The following is a 26,190-nucleotide window of genomic DNA, read 5'->3' on the forward strand; positions in this document are numbered from 1 at the left end:
CATGGTTGTTGTTCAATAATAAAATTAATCCTCAAAAATACAACTTGCCTAATAATTCTGCACTCCCTGTATATATACACACATATATATATATACATATATATATATATATATATATATATACACATATATATATATACACATACATACATATATATATACATACATATATATACATACACACATACATACATATATATACATACATATACATACATACATACACACATATACATGCATACATATATATATATATATATATATATATACATGCATACATATATATATATATATATATATACACACATGCATACATATATATACATGTATATATATATATACACATGCATATATATATATATATATATATACACATGCATATATATATATATATATATATATATATACACATGCATATATATATATATATATATATATATATATATACACATGCATATATATATATATATATATATATATATATATATACACACACACACACAAACATACATATATACATATACACATACATATACATTCATATAACAACATTTAAAATTAGGGGGAGGTAAAAGGTGACTTTAAAATCCTCTACTACGCACAAAATATAGAGAAAATAACTAATTGTGTAGTTCATTAACAAATCTAGACAGGCCAGAAAGCTTGTTTTTCCCACAGTAAACCTCTGGAATACATTGTTTCAAATGCAGCAAAGGATTCTGGGAAAGATATACAAATGAAGTTCACAATGACACACCTTTTTACTTCAAGTCTGGGATGGTTATGAATCACTGCACTAACCCTAGCTTTGGCATTAAGGGAATCTGCTGAAAAGCAGACTTGAAGTAAAAAGGTGTGTCATTGTGAACTTAATTTGCATATCTTACCCAGAATCCTTTGCTGCGTTGGAAACAATGTATTCCAGAGGTTTTCTGTGGGAAAAACAAGCTTTCTGGCCTGTCTAGATTTGTTAATTAACTACACAATGAGTTATTTTCTTTATATATATATATATATATATATATATATATATATATATATATATATATATATATATATATATATATATATGCACACACACACTCACTGGCCACTTTATTAGATACACCTGTTTAATTGCTTGGTAGCACAAATTGCTAATCAGCCGATCACATGGCAGCAACTCAATGCATTTAGGCATCTAGACGTGGTAAAGAAGATTTGCTGAAGTTCAAACTGAGCAGCATCATGGGGAAGGAATGGAATTTAAGTGACTTTGGACGTGGCATAGTTGTTAGTAACAGACGAGCTGGTATGGATATTAAAAAAAATGGGATTTTCACGTACAACCATCTCTAAGGTTTACAGAGAATGGTCCGAAAAAATATCCAGTGAGCGGCAGTTGTGAGGATGAAAATGCCTTGTTGATGTCAGAGGTCAGAAGAAAATAGGCAGACTGGTTCGAGATGATAGAAAGGCAACAGTAACTCAAACAACCACTCGTTACAACCAAGGTATGCAGAATATGATCTCTGAACGCACAATATGTCGAACCTTGAAGCAGATGGGCTACAGCAGCAGAAGACAAAGTCAAAAAAGAAATGCACCAACTCGAGCGTAGAATCTGCTGAAGTAAATTATATTTATTGTACAATCCAACAGTGGTATAGTAACAAGGTCACAGTTGAAAACGCCTGACGCGTTTCGCGCATGTGTAGATGCGCTTCATCGGAGGCTGATTAGAATCTGATTGTGACAGCATTTAAACAAATATTCTACCAATCCTTGGAGAGTTTGAATGTAAGCCAATGGTGTGGCTCTCCAGAGCAATTCGTATGGACATGGGCATAAGTTTAATAATGGGTATGCGTCCTATGTCCAAAAAATGCAACTGCTCAGAAATGCCAGACCTTAAAAAACTAGGCTTATATTAAACATACATACACAAAAGCATATATCAATTTAATATAATAAAGCTAAGAATATGTGCAAACGAAGACATCCTTTTTTAACAAGCATTGTACAGTATGGCAGTATCAGTGTGTAAGCTAGGTATAGAATGCAACTATTGACAGGGGGTAAAGAATATATATACGGACACTTACCCACACTGTCACATATGAATTCTTATATTATCACTTCATAAAGGCGGAGCGACGCGAGGCAAAGCAGCTGCTTCGCTCCGCGTCGCATCGCTTCTGAAGATCAAATATTTCATCTCTGAGCGCTCAGCTACGCGACCTGATGCAGCAGAGTGCTCAGAGATGAAAAGGCAGGACACACTGAGCAAGCACAGCTGCATCTACACGCTGCACACCGCTTCGCTTGCAGTGTGTCACAGCCTTTAGGCTTGCCAAGGGAGTGTCTTACTACAGCTTGTATTAATCATAAAATAAAATAAAAAACGATATATATTCACTGCACATATAAAAATGTAAAGACAACTAAAATAAAATACTAAATAAGATTAACATTCAAACAACTAAACATTCTATCCCTATTCTATTGTTATAATAAAATTATTATTAGTTGCCCTTATATTGTGTTGCCCTAATGTTAGCAAGTAAGGCTATCTAATATTTCCTTATATGTCTTGAAGCAGATGGGCTACAGCAGCAGAAGACCACACCGGGTGCCACTCCTGTCAGCTAAGAACAGGAAACTGAGGCTACAAATCGCACAGACTCACTAAAAGTGGATAATAGAAGATTGAAAAGACGTTGCCTGGTCTGATGAGTCTCAATTTCAGCTGCGACATTCAGATGGTAGGGTCAGAATGTGAAGAAAACAACATGAAAGCATGGATCCATCCTGCCTTGTATCATTGGTTCAGGCTGGTGGTGGTGGTGTAAAGGTGTGGCAGATATTTTCTTCACACACTTTGGGCCCCTTAGTACCAATTGAGCATTGTTTAAAACCACGGCAGCAATTGCGTGATGCTATCATGTCAATATGGACCAAAATCTCTGAGGAATGTTTCCAAATACCTTGTTGAATCTATGCCACGAAGAATTAAGGCAGTATTGAAGGCAAAAGGGGGTCCAACCTGGTACAATATATATATATATATATATATATATATATATATATATATATATATATATATATAACGAATGTGCATTAGTTTTCAGATGAATGTACATTTGAACCGAAAATTTGATATTCGTTTTCGTAAACAATTATGTGAATGAATGCAGCAATGAAATTTAAAGACTTAAACTTAAAAATACTGACGAAATTCATCAGTATATATTAAAAGGACTGAACAGGAAAAGGTTTTGCAATGGCACTATTATAGGCAATCCCCACTTTATTGAGTAATCAAAATGGTGAAAACTGGATGTCCTCCAGTATTGTATGTGCTTGTGCATAAAAACAGAATTTATGCTTACCTGATAAATTACTTTCTCCAACGGTGTGTCCGGTCCACGGCGTCATCCTTACTTGTGGGGATATCTCTTCCCCAACAGGAAATGGCAAAGAGTCCTAGCAAAGCTGGCCATATAGTCCCTCCTAGGCTCCGCCCACCCCAGTCATTCGACCGACGGACAGGAGGAAATATATATAGGAGAAACCATATGGTACCGTGGTGACTGTAGTTAGAGAAAATAATTCATCAGACCTGATTAAAAAAACCAGGGCGGGCCGTGGACCGGACACACCGTTGGAGAAAGTAATTTATCAGGTAAGCATAAATTCTGTTTCTCCAACATTGGTGTGTCCGGTCCACGGCGTCATCCTTACTTGTGGGAACCAATACCAAAGCTTTAGGACACGGATGAAGGGAGGGAGCAAATCAGGTTACCTAAACGGAAGGCACCACAGCTTGCAAAACCTTTCTCCCAAAAATAGCCTCCGAAGAAGCAAAAGTATCAAATTTGTAAAATCATAAGCCAATCGGATGATGCTTTTAAGCCAAAAGGAAAGAGAGGTAGAAGTCGCTTTTTGACCTCTCCTTTTACCGGAATAAACAACAAACAAGGAAGATGTTTGTCTGAAATCTTTTGTAGCCTCTAAATAGAATTTTAGAGCACGGACTACGTCCAAATTGTGTAACAAACGTTCCTTCTTTGAAACTGGATTCGGACATAAAGAAGGTACAACTATCTCCTGGTTAATATTTTTGTTAGAAACAACCTTAGGAAGAAAACCAGGCTTAGTACGCAAAACCACCTTATCTGCATGGAACACCAGATAGGGCGGAGAACACTGCAGAGCAGATAACTCTGAAACTCTTCTAGCAGAAGAAATTGCAACCAAAAACAAAACTTTCCAAGATAGTAACTTAATATCTATGGAATGTAAAGGTTCAAACGGAACCCCTTGTAGAACTGAAAGAACTAGATTTAGACTCCAGGGAGGAGTCAAAGGTCTGTAAACAGGCTTGATCCTAACCAGAGCCTGAAAAAATGCTTGAACATCTGGCACAGCTGCCAGTCTTTTGTGTAGTAAGACAGATAAAGCAGAGATCTGTCCCTTTAGAGAACTTGCAGATAATCCTTTCTCCAAACCTTCTTGTAGAAAGGAGAGAATCTTAGGAATTTTTATCTTATTCCATGGGAATCCTTTGGATTCACACCAACAGATATATCTTTTCCATATTTTATGATAAATCTTTCTAGTTACCGGTTTTCTGGCCTGAACCAGAGTATCTATCACAGAATCTGAAAACCCCCGCTTCGATAGAATCAAGCGTTCAATCTCCAAGCCGTCAGCTGGAGGGAGACCAGATTTGGATGTTCGAATGGACCCTGAACAAGAAGGTCCTGTCTCAAAGGTAGCTTCCATGGTGGAACCGATGACATATTCACCAGGTCTGCATACCAAGTCCTGCGTGGCCACGCAGGAGCTATCAAGATCACCGAGGCCCTCTCCTGATTGATCCTGGCTACCAGCCTGGGAATGAGAGGAAACGGTGGAAATACATAAGCTAGGTTGAAGGTCCAAGGTGCTACTAGTGCATCTACTAGAGTCGCCTTGGGATCCCTGGATCTGGACCCGTAGCAAGGAACCTTGAAGTTCTGACGAGACGCCATCAGATCCATGTCTGGAATGCCCCATAATTGGGTTATTTGGGCAAAGATCTCCGGGTGGAGTTCCCACTCCCCCGGATGGAATGTCTGACGACTCAGAAAATCCACCTCCCAGTTTTCCACACCTGGGATGTGGATCGCAGACAGGTGGCAGGAGTGATCCTCCGCCCATTGAATTATTTTGGTCACTTCTTTCATCGCCAGGGAACTCCTTGTTCCCCCCTGATGATTGATATACGCAACGGTCGTCATGTTGTCTGATTGGAACCTTATGAATCTGGCCTTTGCTAGTTGAGGCCAAGCCCTGAGAGCATTGAATATTGCTCTCAGTTCCAGAATGTTTATCGGAAGAAGAGACTCTTCCCGAGACCACAGACCCTGAGCTTTCAGGGATTCCCAGACCGCGCCCCAGCCCACTAGACTGGCGTCGGTCGTGACAATGACCCACTCTGGTCTGCGGAAGCTCATTCCCTGGGACAGATGGTCCAGGGTCAGCCACCAATGGAGTGAATCTCTGGTCTTCTGATCTACTTGAATCATTGAAGACAAGTCTGTATAGTCCCCATTCCACTGTTTGAGCATGCACAGTTGTAATGGTCTTAGATGAATTTGTGCAAAAGGAACTATGTCCATTGCTGCAACCATCAACCCTACTACTTCCATGCACTGCGCTATGGAAGGACGAGGAACAGAATGAAGAACTTGACAAGAGCTTAGAAGTTTTGATTTTCTGACCTCTGTCAGAAAAATTCTCATTTCTAAGGAATCTATTATTGTTCCCAAGAAGGGAACTCTTGTCGACGGAGACAGAGAACTTTTTTCTATGTTCACCTTCCATCCGTGTGATCTGAGAAAGGCCAGAACGATGTCTGTATGAGCCTTTGCTTTTGACAGGGACGACGCTTGTATTAGAATGTCGTCCAAGTAAGGTACTACTGCAATGCCCCTCGGTCTTAGAACCGCTAGAAGGGACCCTAGCACCTTTGTGAAAATCCTTGGAGCAGTGGCTAACCCGAATGGGAGGGCCACAAACTGGTAATGCTTGTCCAGAAAAGCGAACCTTAGGAACTGATGATGTTCTTTGTGGATAGGAATATGTAGGTACGCATCCTTTAGATCCACGGTAGTCATAAATTGACTTTCCTGGATAGTGTGTAGAATCGTTCGAATGGTTTCCATCTTGAACGATGGTACCCTGAGAAATTTGTTTAGGATCTTCAAATCCAAAATTGGTGTGAAAGTTCCCTCTTTTTTGGGAACTACGAACAGATTGGAATAAAATCCCATTCCTTGTTCCTTTATTGGAACTGGGTGTATCACTCCCATCTTTAACAGGTCTTCTACACAATGTAAGAATGCCTGTCTCTTTATTTGGTTTGAGGATAAGTGAGACATGTGGGACCTGCCCCTTGGGGGTAGTTCCTTGAATTCCAGGAGATAACCTTGAGAAACTATTTCTAGCGCCCAGGGATCCTGAACATCTCTTGCCCAAGCCTGAGCAAAGAGAGAGAGTCTGCCCCCCACTAGATCCGGTCCCGGATCGGGGGCTACTCCTTCATGCTGTTTTGGTAGCAGCGGCAGGCTTCTTGGCCTGCTTACCCTTGTTCCAGCCTTGCATCGGTTTCCAGGCTGGTTTGGGTTGTGAGGCATTACCCTCTTGCTTAGAGGATGCAGAATTAGAGGCCGGTCCGTTCCTGAAATTGCGAAAGGAACGAAAATTAGACTTATTTTTGGCCTTGAAAGGCCTATCTTGTGGAAGGGCGTGGCCCTTTCCCCCAGTGATGTCTGAAATAATCTCTTTCAATTCTGGTCCAAATAGAGTTTTACCTTTGAAAGGGATGTTAAGCAATTTTGTCTTGGATGACACATCCGCTGACCAAGACTTTAGCTCTGCGCGCCACGATAGCAAACCCTGAATTTTTCGCCGCTAATCTAGCTAATTGCAAAGCGCCATCTAAAATAAAAGAGTTAGCCAATTTAAGTGCGTGAACTCTGTCCATAACCTCCTCATATGGAGTCTCTCTACTGAGCGACTTTTCTAGTTCCTCGAACCAGAACTACGCTGCTGTAGTGACAGGAACAATGCACGAAATGGGTTGTAGAAGGTAACCTTGCTGTACAAAAATCTTTTTAAGGAAACCTTCCAATTTTTTATCCATAGGATCTTTGAAAGCACAACTATCTTCGATAGGAATAGTAGTGCGTTTGTTTAGAGTAGAAACTGCCCCCTCGACCTTAGGGACTGTCTGCCATAAGTCCTTTCTGGGGTCGACCATAGGAAATAATTTCTTAAATATAGGGGGGGGAACAAAAGGTATGCCGGGCTTTTCCCACTCCTTATTTACTATGTCCGCCACCCGCTTGGGTATAGGAAAAGCGTCGGGGTGCACCGGAACCTCTAGGAACTTGTCCATCTTGCATAATTTCTCTGGAATGACCAAGTTGTCACAATCATCCAGAGTAGATAACACCTCCTTAAGCAGTGCGCGGAGATGTTCTAATTTAAATTTAAATGTCACAACATCAGGTTCAGCTTGTTGAGAAATTTTTCCTGAATCTGAAATTTCTCCATCTGACAAAACCTCCCTCATGGCCCCTTCAGATTGGTGTGAGGGTATGACAGAACAATTATCATCAGCGCCCTCCTGCTCTTCAGTGTTTAAAACAGAGCAATCGCACTTTCTCTGATAAGTAGGCATTTTGGATAGAATATTTGCTATGGAGTTATCCATTACAGCCGTCAATTGTTGCATGGTAATAAGCATTGGCGCACTAGATGTACTAGGGGCCTCCTGCATGGTCAAAACTGGTGTAGACACAGTAGGAGATGATGTAGTATCATGTTTACTCCCCTCATCTGAGGAATCATCTTGGGCAATTTCATTATCTGTGGCAGTACTGTCCTTACTTTGTTTGGACGCTATGGCACAATTATCACATAAATTTAAATGGGGAGACACATTGGCTTTCATACATATAGAACATAGCTTATCTGAAGGTACAGACATGTTAAACAGGCTTAAACTTGTCAACAAAGCACAAAAAACGTTTTAAAACAAAACCGTTACTGTCTCTCTAAATTTTAAACAGAAAACACTTTATTACTGAATATGTGAAAAAGTATGAAGGAATTGTTCAAAAATTACCACAAATTTCACCACAGTGTCTTAAAGCATTAATAGTATTGCACACCAAATTTCAGAGCTTTAACCCTTAAAATAACGGAACCGGAGCCGTTTACAAATTTAACCCCTATACAGTCCCAGCTATAGCGTTTGCTGAGACCCAACCAAGCCCAGAGGGGAATACGATACCAATTGACGCCTTCTAGAAGCTTTTCCAGCAAATTTCAGATCCTCACACATGCATCTGCATGCCCTGTTCTCAAAAAACAACTGCGCAGTAATGGCGCGAAAATGAGGCTCAGTCTACAACTAGGAAGGCCCCCTGACTGGAAAAGGTGTCTAACATAGTGCCTGCCGTTTAATAAACATTCCTCAAGTTTATAAATGCAAATTGTCAGCATAAATATGAATAAAATGCCCAAATAAAGCAATCGATTTAGCCCATAAAAATGTCTACCAGTTTTTTAGCCCATATTAAGCCCTTTATTCTGTTTGTTTGACTAAGAAAATGGCTTACCGGTCCCCATGAGGGGAAATGACAGCCTTCCAGCATTACATCGTCTTGTTAGAAATATGGCTAGTCATACCTTAAGCAGAAAAGTCTGCTAACTGCTTCCCCCAACTGAAGTTACTTCATCTCAACAGTCCTATGTGGAAACAGCAATCGATTTTAGTTACTGTCTGCTAAAATCATCTTCCTCTCACAAACAGAAATCTTCATCCTTTTCTGTTTCAGAGTAAATAGTACATACCAGCACTATTTTAAAATAACAAACACTTGATAGAAGAATAAAAACTACATTTAAACACCAAAAAACTCTTAACCATCTCCGTGGAGATGTTGCCTGTGCAACGGCAAAGAGAATGACTGGGGTGGGGGGAGCCTAGGAGGGACTATATGGCCAGCTTTGCTGGGACTCTTTGCCATTTCCTGTTGGGGAAGAGATATCCCCACAAGTAAGGATGACGCCGTGGACCGGACACACCAATGTTGGAGAAATGGTGTATACTACAAATTTGTGGAATAAGATTAATTCCACTGGAAAGTATACACTTATAGCACTCTGGTGCCCAGACTTGGGGCTAGTACTACAAAGAAAAAAATTAAAATGTAACTTTTATTGTTAGTATTAAAATTGTATTTAGAACAACAACAAACATTCATACAATAAAATCCCAAATGTAAAATAGAACCTGAGTGATGATCTATGTGATCTAGTGTGTCCAATTCTAGAATTCACTTTATCATAATAATTCTCCAATGCTGATGTGCTTGAAATAAACTTTCATAAATGTGGGTTTCCACTCTATCTGGTTCAGGTATCAGTATTATGGGTGCACTGTGTGCCCCTGCTCATGCATCTGGTAATTAGAATAGAGGACAGAGTGAGCCACTCGATACCAAACATTAGTGGCATGTACCGTAATAAAGTGGTTGTATATGAGATAATGCTTGCTTAACAGTTTAACCCACCAAGCTGTAATATAACTCATACTAATTCTATGCTAAAACTGGAAATTTATAAGTGGGGTTCCGAAGTGGTCCACTCGATACCAAACATTAACGGCATATACCGTAACAGAACGGTTATACACTAGTGAATGCCTGCCGAAATCCGCAACCAATGCGTTTTAAATGAATACAAATTTATAAAGATATGGCAGAATAAGTGTCACTATCAATAGTATAACCTTAAGATGTAATACAATATAATAAATCTGTCAAGAGCTTATTGTTTTTGGCTCGCATTGTAAACAGACCTATAATATATAAGGATACCTCTCTTGGCTTGCCGTTAATAATATAGAGCCTATACAGATAAAATCTAAGCACATTGGTAGACTCCAGAATTAGAATATCGGGTGATATTTGACCGATATTTGATGATTCAAAGGACTGTTAAAATTTAGTTGATTCCAGCCTAACCAATAGACAAATCATTAGGGCATATGCAGATATGATCCACAATAGTTATTTATTTTCACTTCCAATGGTGGGATCATTTCCTGCTGGGTTACACGAGTATATATGAGTCAGGAACAGAACACTGTCCGATCTTTATATCACAGCTCCCACCTACGAACCATCCAGTAATAAACTCTATTCTAATTACCAGATGCATGAGCAGGGGCACACAGTGCACCCATAATACTGATACCTGAACCAGATAGAGTGGAAACCCACATTTGTGACAGTTTATTTCAAGCACATCAGCATTGGAGAATTATTATGATAAAGTGAATTCTAGAATTGGACACACTAGATCACATAGATCATCACTCAGGTTCTATTTTACATTTGGAATTTTATTGCATGAATGTTTGTTGTTGTTCTAAATACAATTTTAATAGTAACAATAAAAGTTAAATTGTATTTTTCTGTGTAGTACTAGCCCCAAGTCTGGGCAGCAGAGTGATATATTAAAGGGACACTGAACCAATTTTTTTTCTTTCATGATTCAGATAGAGCATGAAATTTTAAGCAACTTTCTAATTTATTCCTATTATCAATTTTTCTTTGTTCTCTTGCTATCTTTATTTAAAAAGCAGGAATGTTAATCTTAGCAGTCAGCCTATTTTAAGTTCAGCACCATGGATAGCACTTGCTTATTGAAGGCTTACATTTACCCGCCAATAAGCAAGCATAACCCAGGTTCTCAACCAAAAATGGTCCGGCTCCTATACATCACATTCCTGCTTTTTAAATAAAGATAGCAAGAGAACGAAGAAAAATTGATAATAGGAATAAATTAAAATGTTGCTTAAAATTGCATGCTCTATCTGAACCATGAAAGAAAAAATTTGGGTTTAGTGTCCCTTTAACCCCTTAATGACAACTGACGTACCAGGTACGTCATGCAAAAACTAACAGTTAATGACAATGGACGTACCTGGTACGTCAGTTGTCTAACAGAGTGCTGGAAGCGATCACAAATGCTTCCAGCAGCTCTGAGGGTATTGCAGTGATGCCTCGATATGGAGGCATCCTGCAATACCACTTTACAAGCCTCCGATGCAGAGAGAGCACTCTGTGGCCCTCTCTGCACCGGTAGCGATGGTGCCAGTGTCCGGGTGTGAGGGTGCGTGCGCGCGTGCAGACTTTCTGCCAGTACTTAAGATGGCGGGAACAATTGTGGGGTGGGGGAGGGAAGAGAGCTGTTTGGAAGGGATCAGGGGGTAGGATGTGTCAGGTGGGAGGCTGATCTCTAAAATTAACCCTGCAACCTCCCTACAAGCTACCTAATTTAACCCCTTCACTGCTGGGCATAATTAACGTGTGGTGCGCAGCAGCATTTAGCTGCCTTCTAATTACCAAAAAGCAACGCCAAAGCCATATAAGTCTGCTATTTCTGAACAAAGGGGATCCCAGAGAAGCTTTTACAACAATTTCTGCCATAATAGCACAAGCTGTTTGTAAATAATTTCAGTGAGAAACATAAAATTGTGAAAAATGTAAAGTTTTTTTTTTTTATTTGCTCGCATTTTGCGTTGAAATGGTGGCATAAAATATACCAAAATGGGCCTAGATCAATACTTGGGGTTGTCTACTACACTACACTAAAGCTAAAATTAACCCTACAAGCTCCCTAATTAACCCCTTCACTCCTGGGCATAAAACACGTGTGGTGCGCAGCGGCATTTAGCGGCCTTCTAATTACCAAAAAGCAACACCAAAGCCATATAAGTCTGCTATTTTCTGAAAAATGGGGATCCCAGAGAAGCATTTACAACCATTTTTGCCATAATTGCAGAAGCTGTTTGTAAATAATTTCAGTGGGAAACCTAAAGTTTGTGACAAATTTTGTGAAAAAGTGAACTTTTTTTTTTTTTATCGCATTTGGCGGTGAAATGGTGGCATGAAATATACCAAAATGGGCCTAGATCAATACTTTGGGTTGTCTTCTAAAAAAAAATATATACATGTCAAGGGATATTCAGGTATTCCTGACAGATATTAGGGTTACAATGTAACTAGCGCTAATTTTGAAAAAAAGTGGTTTGGAAATAGCAAAGTGCTACTTGTATTTATTGCCCCATAAATTGCAAAAAAAGCAAAGAACGTGTAAACATTGAGTATTTCTAAACTCAGGACAAAATTTAGAAACTATTTAGCATAGGTGTTTTTTGGTGATTGTAGATGTGTAACATATTTTGGGGGTCAAAGTTAGAAAAAGTGTGTTTTTTCCATTTTTTCCTCATATTTTTTTTTTTTAGTAAATTATAAGACATGATGAAAATAATGGTATCTTTAGAAAGTCCATTTAATGGCGAGAAAAATGGTATATAATATGTGTGGGTACAGTAAATGAGTAAGAGGAAAATTACAGCTAAACACAAACACTGCAGAAATGTAAAAATAGCCATTGTCATTAAGGGTAAGAAAATTGAAAAATGGTCCGGTCATTAAGGGGTTAATCTCCTTTAAGTTACTTTTAAAGGGTAAAATACTCTGGAGCGTGCGCTAACCCTATCCTCTTCTCGACAGGTCCTGGCTGCGCTAACAGGAGGTTTATCAGCACCCAGGATAAATAGACTAGAAGTCTTTCGGAAATCTTTAGTAGCTTCAACATAATATTTCAAAGCTCTAACTACATCCAAAGAATGCAACGATCTTTCCTTAGAATTCTTAGGATTAGGACACAATGAAGGAACCACAATTTCTCTACTAATGTTGTTAGAATTCACAACCTTAGGTAAAAATTTAAATAAAGTTCGCAACACCGCCTTATCCTGATGAAAAATCAGAAAAGGAGACTCACAAGAAAGAGCAGATAATTCAGAAACTCTTCTAGCAGAAGAGATGGCCAAAAGAAACAAAACTTTCCAAGAAAGTAATTTAATATCCAGCGAATGCATAGGTTCAAACGGAGGAGCTTGAAGAGCCCCCAGAACCAAATTCAAACTCCAAGGAGGAGAAATTGACTTAATGACAGGTTTTATACGAACCAAAGCCTGAACAAAACAATGAATATCAGGAAGATTAGCAATCTTTCTGTGAAAAAGAACAGAAAGAGCAGAGATTTGTCCTTTCAAGGAACTTGCAGACAAACCTTTATCCAAACCATCCTGAAGAAACTGCAAAATTCTAGGAATTCTAAAAGAATGCCAAGAAAAATGATGAGAAGAACACGAAGAAATGTAAGCCTTCCAGACTCGATAATATATTTTCCTAGATACAGATTTACGAGCCTGTAATATAGTATTAATTACGGAGTCAGAGAAACCTCTATGACTGAGAAACAAGCGTTCAATCTCCATACCTTCAAATTTAAGGATTTGAGATCCTGATGGAAAAAAGGACCTTGCGATAGAAGGTCTGGTCTTAACGGAAGAGTCCACGGTTGGCAAGTAGCCATCTGGACAAGATCCGCATACCAAAACCTGTGAGGCCATGCTGGAGCCACCAGCAGAACAAACGAATGCTCCTTTAGAATCTTGGAAATCACTCTTGGAAGAAGAACTAGAGGCGGAAAGATATAGGCAGGATGATACTTCCAAGGAAGTGACAATGCATCCACTGCTTCCACCTGAGGATCCCTGGATCTGGACAGATACCTGGGAAGCTTCTTGTTTAGATGAGAAGCCATCAGATCTATTCCTGGAAGTCCCCACATTTGGACAATCTGAAGAAATACCTCTGGGTGAAGAGACCATTCGCCCGGATGTAATGTTTGGCGACTGAGATAATCCGCTTCCCAATTGTCTATACCTGGGATATGAACTGCAGAAATTAGACAGGAGCTGGATTCCGCCCATACAAGTATTCGAGATACTTCTTTCATAGCTAGAGGACTGTGAGTCCCTCCTTGATGATTGACATATGCCACGGTTGGGACATTGTCCGTCTGAAAACAAATGAACGACTCTCTCTTTAGAAGAGGCCACGACTGAAGAGCTCTGAAAATCGCACGGAGTTCCAAAATATTGATTGGTAATCTCGCCTCCTGAGATTCCCAAACCCCTTGTGCTGTCAGAGACCCCCATACAGCTCCCCAACCTGTCAGACTTGCATCTGTTGAGATCACAGTCCAGGTCGGAAGAACAAAAGAAGCCCCCTGAACTAAACGATGGTGGTCTGTCCACCACGTCAGAGAGTGTTGTACAATCGGTTTTAAAGATATTAATTGTGATATCTTTGTATAATCCCTGCACCACTGGTTCAGCATACAAAGCTGAAGAGGTCGCATGTGAAAACGAGCAAAGGGGATCGCGTCCGATGCAGCAGTCATAAGACCTAGAATTTCCATGCATAAGGCTACCGAAGGGAATGATTGAGACTGAAGGTTTTGACAAGCTGAAACCAATTTCAGACGTCTCTTGTCCGTCAGTGACAGAGTCATGGACACAATCTATCTGGAAACCTAAAAAGGTTACCCTTGTCTGAGGAATCAACAAACTCTTTGGTAAATTGATCCTCCAACCATGTTCTCGAAGAAACGATACAAGTTGATTCGTATGAGATTCTGCTAAATGTGAAGACTGAGCAAGTACCAAGATATCGTCCAAATAAGGAAATACCAGAATACCCTGTTCTCTGATTACAGATAGAAGGGCACCGAGAACCTTTGTAAAAATCCTTGGAGCTGTTGCTAGGCCAAACGGCAGAGCCACAAACTGGTAATGCTTGTCTAGAAAAGAGAATCTCAGAAACTGATAGTGATCTGGATGAATCGGAATATGCAGATATGCATCTTGTAAATCTATTGTGGACATATAATGCCCTTGCTGAACAAAAGGCAGAATAGTCCTTATAGTTACCATTTTGAATGTTGGTATCCTTACATAACGATTCAATATTTTTAAATCCAGAACTGGTCTGAAGGAATTCTCCTTCTTTGGTACAATGAAGAGATTTGAATAAAACCCCAGCCCCTGTTCCAAAACTGGAACTGGCACAATTACTCCAGCCAACTCTAGATCTGAAACACATTTCAGAAATGCTTGAGCCTTCACTGGATTTATTGGGACACGGGAAAGAAAAAATCTTCTTGCAGGAGGCCTTATCTTGAAGCCTATTCTGTACCCTTGTGAAACAATATTCTGAATCCAAAGATTGTGAATCGAATTGATCCAAATTTCTTTGAAAAATCGTAATCTGCCCCTACCAGCTGGGCTGGAATGAGGGCCGCACCTTCATGTGGACTTGGGAGCTGACTTTGGCTTTCTAAAAGGCTTGGATTTATTCCAGACTGGAGATGGTTTCCAAACTGATACCGTTCCTGTAGGGGAAGGATCAGGTTTTTGTTCCTTAATGTGACGAAAGGAACGAAAACGATTAGCAGACCTAAATTTACCTTTAGATTTTTTATCCTGTGGTAAAAAAGTTCCTTTCCCCCCAGTAACAGTTGAAATAATAGAATCCAACTGTGAACCAAACAATTTATTACCCTGGAAAGAAAGGGAAAGCAAAGTTGACTTAGAAGACATATCAGCATTCCAAGTTTTAAGCCATAAAGCTCTTCTAGCTAAAATAGCTAAAGACATATACCTGACATTAACCCTAATGATATCAAAGATGGCATCACAAATAAAGTTATTAGCATGTTGAAGAAGATTAACAATGCTATGAGTATTATGATCTGTTACTTGTTGTGCTAAAGCTTCCAACCAGAAAGTTGAGGCTGCAGCAACATCCGCCAAAGTTATAGCAGGTCTAAGAAGATTACCTGAACATAAGTAAGCTTTTCTTAGAAAGGATTCAAGTTTCCTATCTAAAGGATCCTTACAGGAAGTACTATCTGCCATAGGAATAGTAGTACGTTTAGCAAGAGTAGAGATAGCCCCATCAACCTTAGGGATTTTGTCCCAAAACTCTAATCTGTCAGATGGCACAGGATATAATTGCTTAAAGCGTTTAGAAGGAGTAAATGAATTACCCAAATTATTCCATTCCCTGGAAATTACTTCAGAAATAGCATCAGGGACGGGAAAAACCTCCGGAATAACTACAGGAGTTTTAAAAACCGTATTCAAACGTTTAGATTTAGTATCAAGAGGACCAGATTCCTCTATTTCTAATGCAATTAAGACTTCTTTAAGAACAAATAAATTCCATTTTGAATAAATATGAAGATTTATCAGTATCAACCTCTGAAACAGAATCCTCTGAATCAGAAAAATCATTATCAGAAACAGAATCAGAATGATGATGTTCATTTAAAAACTCATCTGAAAAATGAGAAGTTTTAAAAGACCTTTTACGTTTACTGGAAGGAGGAATAACAGACATAGCCTTCTTAATAGATTTAGAAACAAAATCTCTTATGTTAACAGGAACACCCTGAATATTATATGTTGATGGAACAGCAACAGGTAATGGAACATTACTAAAGGAAATATTATCTGCATTAACAAGTTTGTCATGACATTCATTACAAACAACAGCCGGAGGAACAGTTACCACAAATTTACAACAAATACACTTAACTTTGGTAGATCCAGCATCAGGCAGCAATTTTCCAGAAGTATCTTCTGATTCAGGGTCAATCTGAGACATCTTGCAATATGAAATAGAAAAAACAACATATAAAGCAAAATTGATCAAATTCCTTAAATGACAGTTTCAGGAATGGGAAAAAAAATGCCAATGAACAAGCTTCTAGCAAACAGAAGCAAATAAGCAATGAGACTTAAATAATATGGAGACAATAATGACGCCCATATTTTTTGGCGCCAAAAAAAGACGCCCACATTATTTGGCGCCTAAATGCTTTAAGCGCCAAAAATGACGCCACATCCGGTGACGCAGACATTTTTGGCGCAAAAAACGTCAAAAAAATGATGCAACTTCAGGCGACAAGTATGACGCCGGAAATGACTAAGAAAATTTTTGCGCCAAAAAAGTCAGCGCCAAAAATGACGCAATAAAAAGAAGCATTTTCAGCCCCCGCGAGCCTAACAGCCCACAGGAAAAAAAATCAAATTTTAAGGTAAGAAAAATTGATTATTCATATGCATTATCCCAAATAATGAAACTGACTGTCTGAAATAAGGAATGTTGAACATCCTGAATCAAGGCAAATAAATGTTTAAACACATATATTTAGAACTTTATATAAAAGTGCCCAACCATAGCTTAGAGTGTCACAAAAATAAGACTTACTTACCCCAGGACACTCATCTACATGTAGTAGAAAGCCAAACCAGTACTGAAACGAGAATCAGTAGAGGTAATGGTATATATAAGAGTATATCGTCGATCTGAAAAGGGAGGTAAGAGATGAATCTCTATGACCGATAACAGAGAACCTATGAAATAGACCCCGTAGAAGGAGATCATTGAATTCAAATAGGCAATACTCTCTTCACATCCCTCTGACATTCACTGCACACAGAGGAAAACTGGGCTCCAGCCTGCTGCGAAGCGCATATCAACGAAGAATCTAGCACAAACTTACTTCACCACCTCCATGGGAGGCAAAGTTTGTAAAAACTGATTTGTGGGTGTGTTGAGGGGTGTATTTATAGGCATTTTGAGGTTTGGGAAACTTTGCCCCTCCTGGTAGGAATGTATATCCCATACGTCACTAGCTCATGGACTCTTGCTAATTACATGAAAGAAATATATATCCTGGATACGTAAAAACAAATTATATCCAGGGGTGCTTGGGGGTGCTATTAAAAATAATTAGAAAAAAAGAAAGATTGCATACCTTAGACAGCAACCTGCCAAAACAATTAGACAAAGCAAACTAACAATCCCCAAATGGGAGAAGAGAAATTGAAACACGTCAAAGTCATAAATTGCAATGTGCTGAAAAAGTTTATTACAAATCCTCAAATACAAAATTTCCTAACCAATTACCAAAGAAAAAATATTCCACCTTAAGAATGTAAAAAGTAGCTAGTGGCCACTAGAACAAAATTGTTGGGAAAGTCAGATAAAAATCATTGTGGAAACGGATTAATAGAATTGTTATAGATTGAAAGTCAAACTCCAATGTTCCAACAAAAAGACGTTAAAGTGAAGGTAAAAATTGGTGAATGAAAGCACGTTTTTTAAAAATACTATTAAAAACAGGGGCACTTTCATTCATCAAAGTTTACAAAGCAGCCGTTTTGATTAAAAACTTACCTCTGACTTCCGGTGGGCGGCCCTACAAGATGGCTGCAGGCTTCATCAGCTCTGAGTAAATCTATCTACGCCATCTGCATCTCCCTTGACAGGCAAGCTGTCCGGGAACACCTAGAGATAGAAGGATTAACAACTCTTCTACCCCGGAACGTCATTTCGAAGAATAAAGCCGTTGGGCTGAGTGGTGGGAATAATACCGCCACACTGTACATACATCTAACAAAGTTCCCGTTTCTTAATAAAGTTCTTGCCCAGTTACAATGGAGATCTCCAGCATCAAAGAAGGCTCTGCTGGCTCTTACATCCTAGCGGAACTACAAAACATATTTTTGCCAAGGCTAGAGAGACTCGTACATGCCTGCACTGACTTATGCGCCTTGCTATCGAATGAGAAACAACCTGGTCCACAGGAGAGGCTAGCCATTGCGCCCATCACAAGAGCCGACACATTCATGGCTGTTCATGACAGCTCCAAAGCCCCACATCTACCGGTAAGCGGAACAGTGCTTCCAGCTATATATCTAGTGGAGCCTGTCTGGGAACTAAAATCCAGACCAGAGGAGAGCCTGCTGCCACCTCCGTTGCCCCGCACACGGTGGATTGTGCCTTCAGAACTTAACATCCAGGCAATTTGGGAGGTTTACGCCACACAGCCGACTCAATGCCTGGAGCACAGCTTACCGCTCTCCTGTATGGCTTGTTGGACGGCCACCTCGGCTCCAGTTGCGGATCTTGGCCCGGGCTTTGGAAATGAGGCTGCCTACTACCCCGCATACTCTGTCGCTACTCCTGTTGAGCCCACTGCCGCCTTGTTTACCCCCGCCACTGCGCCTGATCCACTACAGCACACTGTTTCTTTACGGGCTCCGCATTTAGTTGCAGGAGTTAACGTCTATCCCCCTGACTATGGAAAGCAGCATGGCGGCTGTTGTCCCCCACAGGCAGGCCGTGCTCCGCTGGACTGTGATTATTTAACTCTAACTCGGACTGGAATCGGGTAATCTACCTACTTTGTACTGCATGTTTGCTGTGGAGCCAGTGTCTCTCTGTACTTGTTGCCGACTTTGGAACGCGCAACACACATCCCAAGGGTTTAATTCTGTTTTAGATATATATGAGACTGCTTTGTTAATAGCTAAAGACTAAATTTTTATTGCAACGGTTTGGGGATGACTGAGATATCCTTATGGGTTATAGCACATTTCTACTGTTCAGTCTAAGTAGCGCTTGCAACCTCATAGCAGGGAATTTACCTACAAATACTCTATGGATGTCATATTTTGATGCACTTAACAAGGTTATCTCTTATACTGCGGACAAATCCAACTCGGATCAATTGTCATGTGGCTACATTTAATCTCCGTCTCACAAACATTTTTGTTTATTAGGTTGCAGGCTTTGTGTCTCTAAGCGCATGCTTTCATACAGTTAGATGTCAGTGTTTGACTGTCCTCAATTAGTTTTGTTACTGTTTTGTTTTATATAAAAGGAATTCTTGTTCCCTACCTCACAGCCCTTTTGTTTGTTAGCAGAGTATCCACTTTAAATTTTACTTTGCCCTCACAAATTTCCTAAAATTCAAAGATGTATGCGCTCCACTATCTGTATTATTGATTGCTATTGTCAAATTATGACTTATCACACCTTCCCATTACATAACACATTTTGTGCTCTGACTTCCCAAGCCACTGTGTGTTGCTTAGTGCTAGACCTTATAGAGAAACTTTGTTTGACCCAGTATCATTTGGATGTGTGTCATTAATATCCTGGTGACCCTAAGGCATTGATTGTTCACCCATGTCCGTATTTGTATCTGTGTCAATAGCCTAAACCCACTTTATACCTACTACTCTGTACTTAAACCTTGATTGACTGATGCGCCGACCATAAATGTACCCTTTAATAGATTACATGTAGAATCCTGAGATTATGTGCAGTGCATTAGTTACACAGGAGGGAAACAAAGACCTCTCAAACCCTATAATGTAACCTTTAATGTACCAAATATTGTCAAGTCACATATTTCACCTTGGTCTTATTGCTCAAATTATATTGCCTGTTTAAATAGATCTTGGGGAACTTCCTTGTTTTACATGGAGGGACTCCATTTCACCCCATTTGTGGCACTAATATTTCTTTATGCTAACTCAACATCCCTGTATGTATAAAAAGCCAGTTTAAATAACCAAACATGTGCCTGTCATTAGAGCTAACCTCCAGTAATTGAAACGGTTTCCTTGTTCTTATGGTGGAGCCTTGCATAAGGCAAATAATCTGTAGCTGCCTTAATTAATAACGCAACCTAGACAATTTTTTTTTGCAGATTGCTGAGAGGGCAGGGATTTACACCTTACACTTATTTTTAACAGACACTACCAATTTATGAACATCATTAATTTTCGCTATTACCCATCACAACATGTGTACCAACCTCCTACTCCCTACTATGAATTGTGCCCCTTATATGTCATCACTTTATGGTGTTGGGTTTATGCCTCTTACGCACAGGTACACAGGCATTGGACAGTCGTGCTGTATTTGGATGACTAGAACCCTTAATGTCTAATATAGGGCGTTGCCTTTTGGCTTTACCTTGTCAGGAATTCATAATAAGCATCTCCTATATTGTACTCTAGATATTCTTTACCATGGTAGATTTTTATTGTTGTACAGTGGGAGGCCCATGCATGTAATAACTTATACTCTTTTCTGGCCACTCATAGAAGCTTCCAAAGTGGGATTTGACAAAAAGAGGCCACAACATGGTTATCTTATTTTTGATAGCCCCGGAACCTCAGTATTGTTAGGCTAAAGGCATCTTAAGAGCTATAACTGTTAAGGTTAGGTTTATAGTTTTAGGGTTTTTTCAGTGCTTTTTTTTGTTTTGTTTTTTGTTTGTTTGTTTGTTTGTTTGTCCTGTTATTTGTTTTGCTGTTTTGTCATAATTACAAAAACCCAACAATGGGGTCACATAGGGTGTATATAACAAGTATCATCTGTTTAACACATTTCAAATTCGGGTTTATTATACTCAAAGCACAATGTAATTATGCAATATTGAAATATTTACCTACGCTTGTCCTGTGTGGCATAGCTATGTGTACACTATATCCAAGATGCATATACTGATATCTCACCTGTTTGAAACGTAGTGAATTTTGGTAATGGAACACGTGTTTCATGTTAATGTTGTATACTCAAACTACATTGTAATGCTGTGTTGTTGCAGAACTTTTCTTTTCTCGCCCTGTGTGGCATAATGATGTCAACATCACTTTTGTGTACCCTTTGTTGGTCATAAATAAAATTTAAAAACTTACCTCTCTTCTTTGCACAGCCAGAGCAGCTTCCCCCACCCGGAGATCCTCTCTTCACACGTCATCAATGACTAACCAAGCTTTTTAATCAAAACGGCTGCTTTGTAAACTTTGATGAATGAAAGTGCCCCTGTTTTTAATAGTATTTTTTTAAAAATGGGCTTTCATTCATCAACATTTACCTTCATTTTAATATAGGTTGCATGCAGATATCCTGTTTAATGCAAAACTGCAGCATGGACTAAATTATTAGTCCATTTATCCATTTGTAGATACATCATTTGATAAGCTTTTCTACAGGATTGTGATTGACCCCTTAGGATGATTTAGCATATTAAAGTAGACCTCAGTCACAGGTAGAGAGATATTTTTTAAATTCTCCACTTAGATCTTCTAATTATCAAACTTCAACATTCACTAATTTAATATAAACATTACATTAGTATCCACAATTCCCTAGACTGTTTAGAGTAAATAAAGGTGCATTTAAAGGCCATTTAAGTCAATTAAGATGGCTTCATCTTGGTTACTGGACATATGAATGCATAATGTCACCATTTCCACATCTACATGAATACTAAGTGGTTTTAACTTCACATTTTCAAGGTATGCATTGGCTGCCAAACTGAGGTACAGGGGCAGCTAACCATTGACAGGTTATAAACTAATGAAAAACAGAATTTAAACTGAATACCCAAGCAATATGAAAAGTAGACTATACCAAAGACATATAACATTAAGATGTTGATTGTTGACAGGGAAATGGCAATGGTAATAATCAAAAAAGTATTTTGTCAACTGAAAATTCCAAAAAAAACTGTGTAGCAAATACAGCCAATATTACAAAAATGACAAACTTCTGAATAAGTAAACAGTTATATAAAAGATGCTGCTAGCTACAGCTGAAACAAAGTGCGTTTTTACCTGTTCATGTCATCTAAATTGTCGGCAGCAAAGTAAAAGCTTTTGATCTTCGGATGGCAAGCTTTAAATGCACTAAAAAATAAGGAAAAACAAAGACAATGGTCACATGAATTTTTTTTTATTATATAATATATATTTTTTAAGTTCAATATAACATTTAAACAATATTTCAAACTCAAAATATATTTTAATAAGTTAATTGATTACTGTATTAAACATGATTCTTTATGATATACACTTGCAGACAGGGCCGCCACTAGAAATTTTGGGGACCCTGACTTAACCATTGATCAGGCCCCCCTCCCCCCCTCCTTTGACATGTGCAATTATTGACCAAGTGACTAAAATGTATATGCACTTTATTCTTAAGTGTCTATTTAAACTTGGAAATGTTGTAAAGGTAGTAACATACACACACAGACACACTCATAGACTGAAACACACACACACTCACACATAAGGATTCACATATAGACACTCTAGCAGACACGCAAAGAAACACACTCAGACACAGACACCCAAACAGACACTCAGCACTTCTTTACATTGACCTGACAAGTAATGAGGTAAACTACAGTTTTGTAAAAAAAAAGGAGATTTAGAAAACAAAATATGGAGTTCTGATTATCTTTTTGTAAAGGAAGATGCCAACTAAATTATGACAACAGCATGCAGTGGCTGAAAGGAAGGGCCCTGAACTGCCTAAACAATAATTTAAAGGTTAAATGGTAGATTGGTGATTTCCGGAAAGGTCTCATTAGTCTCAAAGTCTATAAAAAGATGTGAATAATCAGTAGTAAGGTCAAAATGTCCTAAAAAGGAACAGACAACTGACACACACACAATCTCAAACTTGCACATACACCCAAGGAGACACAGACAGAGACAGCCTCAGAAAACACAAAAAGACATACACACACACACAGAGACAACCACAGAAAACACACAAAGACATACACACACAGAGAGACAACCACATAAAACACAGACATGCATACACACACCCTCACTGAGATATCCACAGAAAACACACAAAGACATAAACACACCCTCACAGAAACACCCACAGAAAACACACACCCTCACAGAGACATCCACAGAAAACACAGACATACATACATACACACACCCTCACAGAGACATTCACAGAAAACACAGACATACACACCCAACCTCACAGAGGTATCCAGAGAAAATACACAAAGACAAACACACACACACCCTCACAGAGACACCCATAGAAAAAGCTCAGACATATGCATACCCACACAGAGACCCACAGAAAAAAAATACATACACACTCATAGAGACACAAACCAAAGCACAAAGACAAACACAGACACCCACAGAAACACTCACAGGAGGAAACATTTATGCACCTTGCATCCCCTAAATCAACAGTGTGTGACATGCATGATAAAAATGATTAAGAGAGCACTTTTTAAAGAATCATATTTGTAAATGTGCAAACAAAAATAATTCTGTGAATTCAAAATTGTACATTAATGATCTGGGTAGATGGCTAGATGAAGAAAAGTACTTTTAAAAGGTTGACATATGTTTGTTTGATTTTTTCCCCATTTTCCCCAACTAAGAGCACCACTTCAAATATAGTGTACAAATGTTCCCATCTGTCAGCTGTACTTATGGATTTTGAAAATGCTGTACTCTATATGGTCTTGATGGAACCATAAGCTGTGGTACTCATATCATTAGATCTGGTTAAATGCAGGATTTAGGCTTGTTGGTAAATTAAGTCAGCTGTAGTATAAACTGAACAGTTTTAAGTTAGCCTGTCTCATTTCAAACAATGAGCAATCTTAGTCTGAGAGTATAACATGTTATGCAGATGTAAAAATCTTAGATAAAATGCCTCCATGCATCTGGAAAGTCTTGTATAAAGGGACAGTAAACTGGAATGCAATATTATATATATATATATATATATATATATATATATATATATATATATATATATATATATATATATATATATATAAATAAAAATGAATATCTGCCAAAAGGGCACCTATCATTTGTGTATTGAGGAGGAAACATTTCTGCATGGTTTTAAATATAGCATTTCTACAGCATTGTCAAATAATCATAAATACACTGCTGCTAAAAAAAATATGTGTTTTTATGAACTCATGGCCCCACCATACAACTACTACCTCACTGAAGTTACAATCCTAAATTGCACAAAGAAATAAAAAAACATTTGCTAAGTAATTCATACCTCCTCTGCAAATGAAAGTGATCAGCCGTCTGACTCAGGCACACACTGTACAAACAAAGTGCCAAGTCTGTCTCACTCACACTGTGCATAGTGGTTTAGTGCACACTCAGAAATCCTCTCAAATGCTAATACTTTACTTCTTGTTATAACATTCCCCATGCTCAATTAGCACTCTGCTGTAGTACCCACTGGTGGCTGCCAAAATTTTAAAAAAAATTCTTGCCTCATGGGGCTCCCCTAGCCCATTTGGCCCCTGACAGGATTCACCCCTGTCACCCCTGTCACCCCCTGATGGCGGCCCTGCTTGCAGACAGATCAAACATCCTTATCTTATCAGTCAAATACTACTCTTTATTATCTATGTCTATAAAATACATAGGGCGTGATTACAAGTTGCGCAGCAAATCTGTTTTTTGCAATTGCAAAAACACTGTGCGCGTTATGGATTTTTCGCATCTGGGGTTGCGCAGGTAATAAAAGTTGCAAAATAACTTATTTTGCGTGCGTGTTAACCCACGTATTCCAAAAAGCCAAATCGACAGCGCATTCAAATTATTATGAAATATAAATGTATTGCTAGGTAGGCGATACTGTAGTTGGTTTATTAACAGCCAATTTAACCTTCCTAACCTATCCATTCTCTCCAGTTCTTATTATAAACAAGGAAATAGTATGCCAGGGATGTAATGCACTTAGCTATTTAAACTGTGGTTATAAAAAGACTCATTTCGACTTTTTAATTTCAAGATATGCACTCATTGACAATCTCTGAGTTCTGAGGGGTGCCGTAGACTGTCACTTTATCTATTCACAACTGTCAGTCAAACTTGTCACCACTATACCAATAGTCTCCCTCCCCCCTCCTCTCCCCCCCAATTTTTTTTCCAATTCACATCTTTCATCCAATTTGCTTCGTTCTTCTGTTATTCTTATTAAAGAGATATCTGAATAGGTAGCGTGCCTTCTTGCAAAGCTGCTGACAAATAGTGTTGCAGACACATTCACACTCTTGAGCTTAACTTCCTGCTTTTCAACAAAGGATAACAAGAAAAACAATTTATGTAAGAACTTACCTGATTAATTTATTTCATGGTGGCGAGAGTCCACGAGCCTGTTACTGATGGGATACACATTCCTACCAGGAGGAGGCAAAGTTTCCCAAACCTCAAATGCCTATAAAAACACCTACCACCTCACTCATACCTCAGTTTAACTTATAGTCAAGTAGGTGAGGTGAAATAAGGAGGAAAAGCATAAAAATGAAGAGCAGGACAAAAAAATGTGCTTTATAAAAAAAAAATGAAAACCACACAAAAACGGGTGGGCCACGTGGACTCTCGCCACTATGAAAAATAAATTTATCAGGTATGATCTTACATAAATTATGTTTTCTTTCATATAGGTGGCAAGAGTCCAAGAGCTTGTTACTAATGGGATATAATACCCAAAATGTGGAAGTTCACAAGTAACAATAAAGTGAGGGATAAAAATAAAAAAC

The 26,190-nt window shown here is 38.8% G+C and overlaps 1 protein-coding gene across 1 annotated transcript in view; it reads right to left on the reverse strand.

Moving 5' to 3' along the window:
- CNKSR2 (connector enhancer of kinase suppressor of Ras 2) overlaps positions 1-26,190 on the reverse strand; it is a 1,108,533-nt gene that overhangs the window by 265,523 nt on the left and 816,820 nt on the right. Inside the window, exon 19 of the mRNA XM_053705261.1 lies at positions 22,454-22,525. Within this exon, the coding sequence (XP_053561236.1) occupies positions 22,454-22,525 (72 nt within the window). The remainder of the gene's footprint in view (positions 1-22,453; positions 22,526-26,190) is intronic.

Source organism: Bombina bombina, chromosome 3 (assembly GCF_027579735.1).
Source record: "Bombina bombina isolate aBomBom1 chromosome 3, aBomBom1.pri, whole genome shotgun sequence".
Taxonomy (NCBI): domain Eukaryota; kingdom Metazoa; phylum Chordata; class Amphibia; order Anura; family Bombinatoridae; genus Bombina; species Bombina bombina.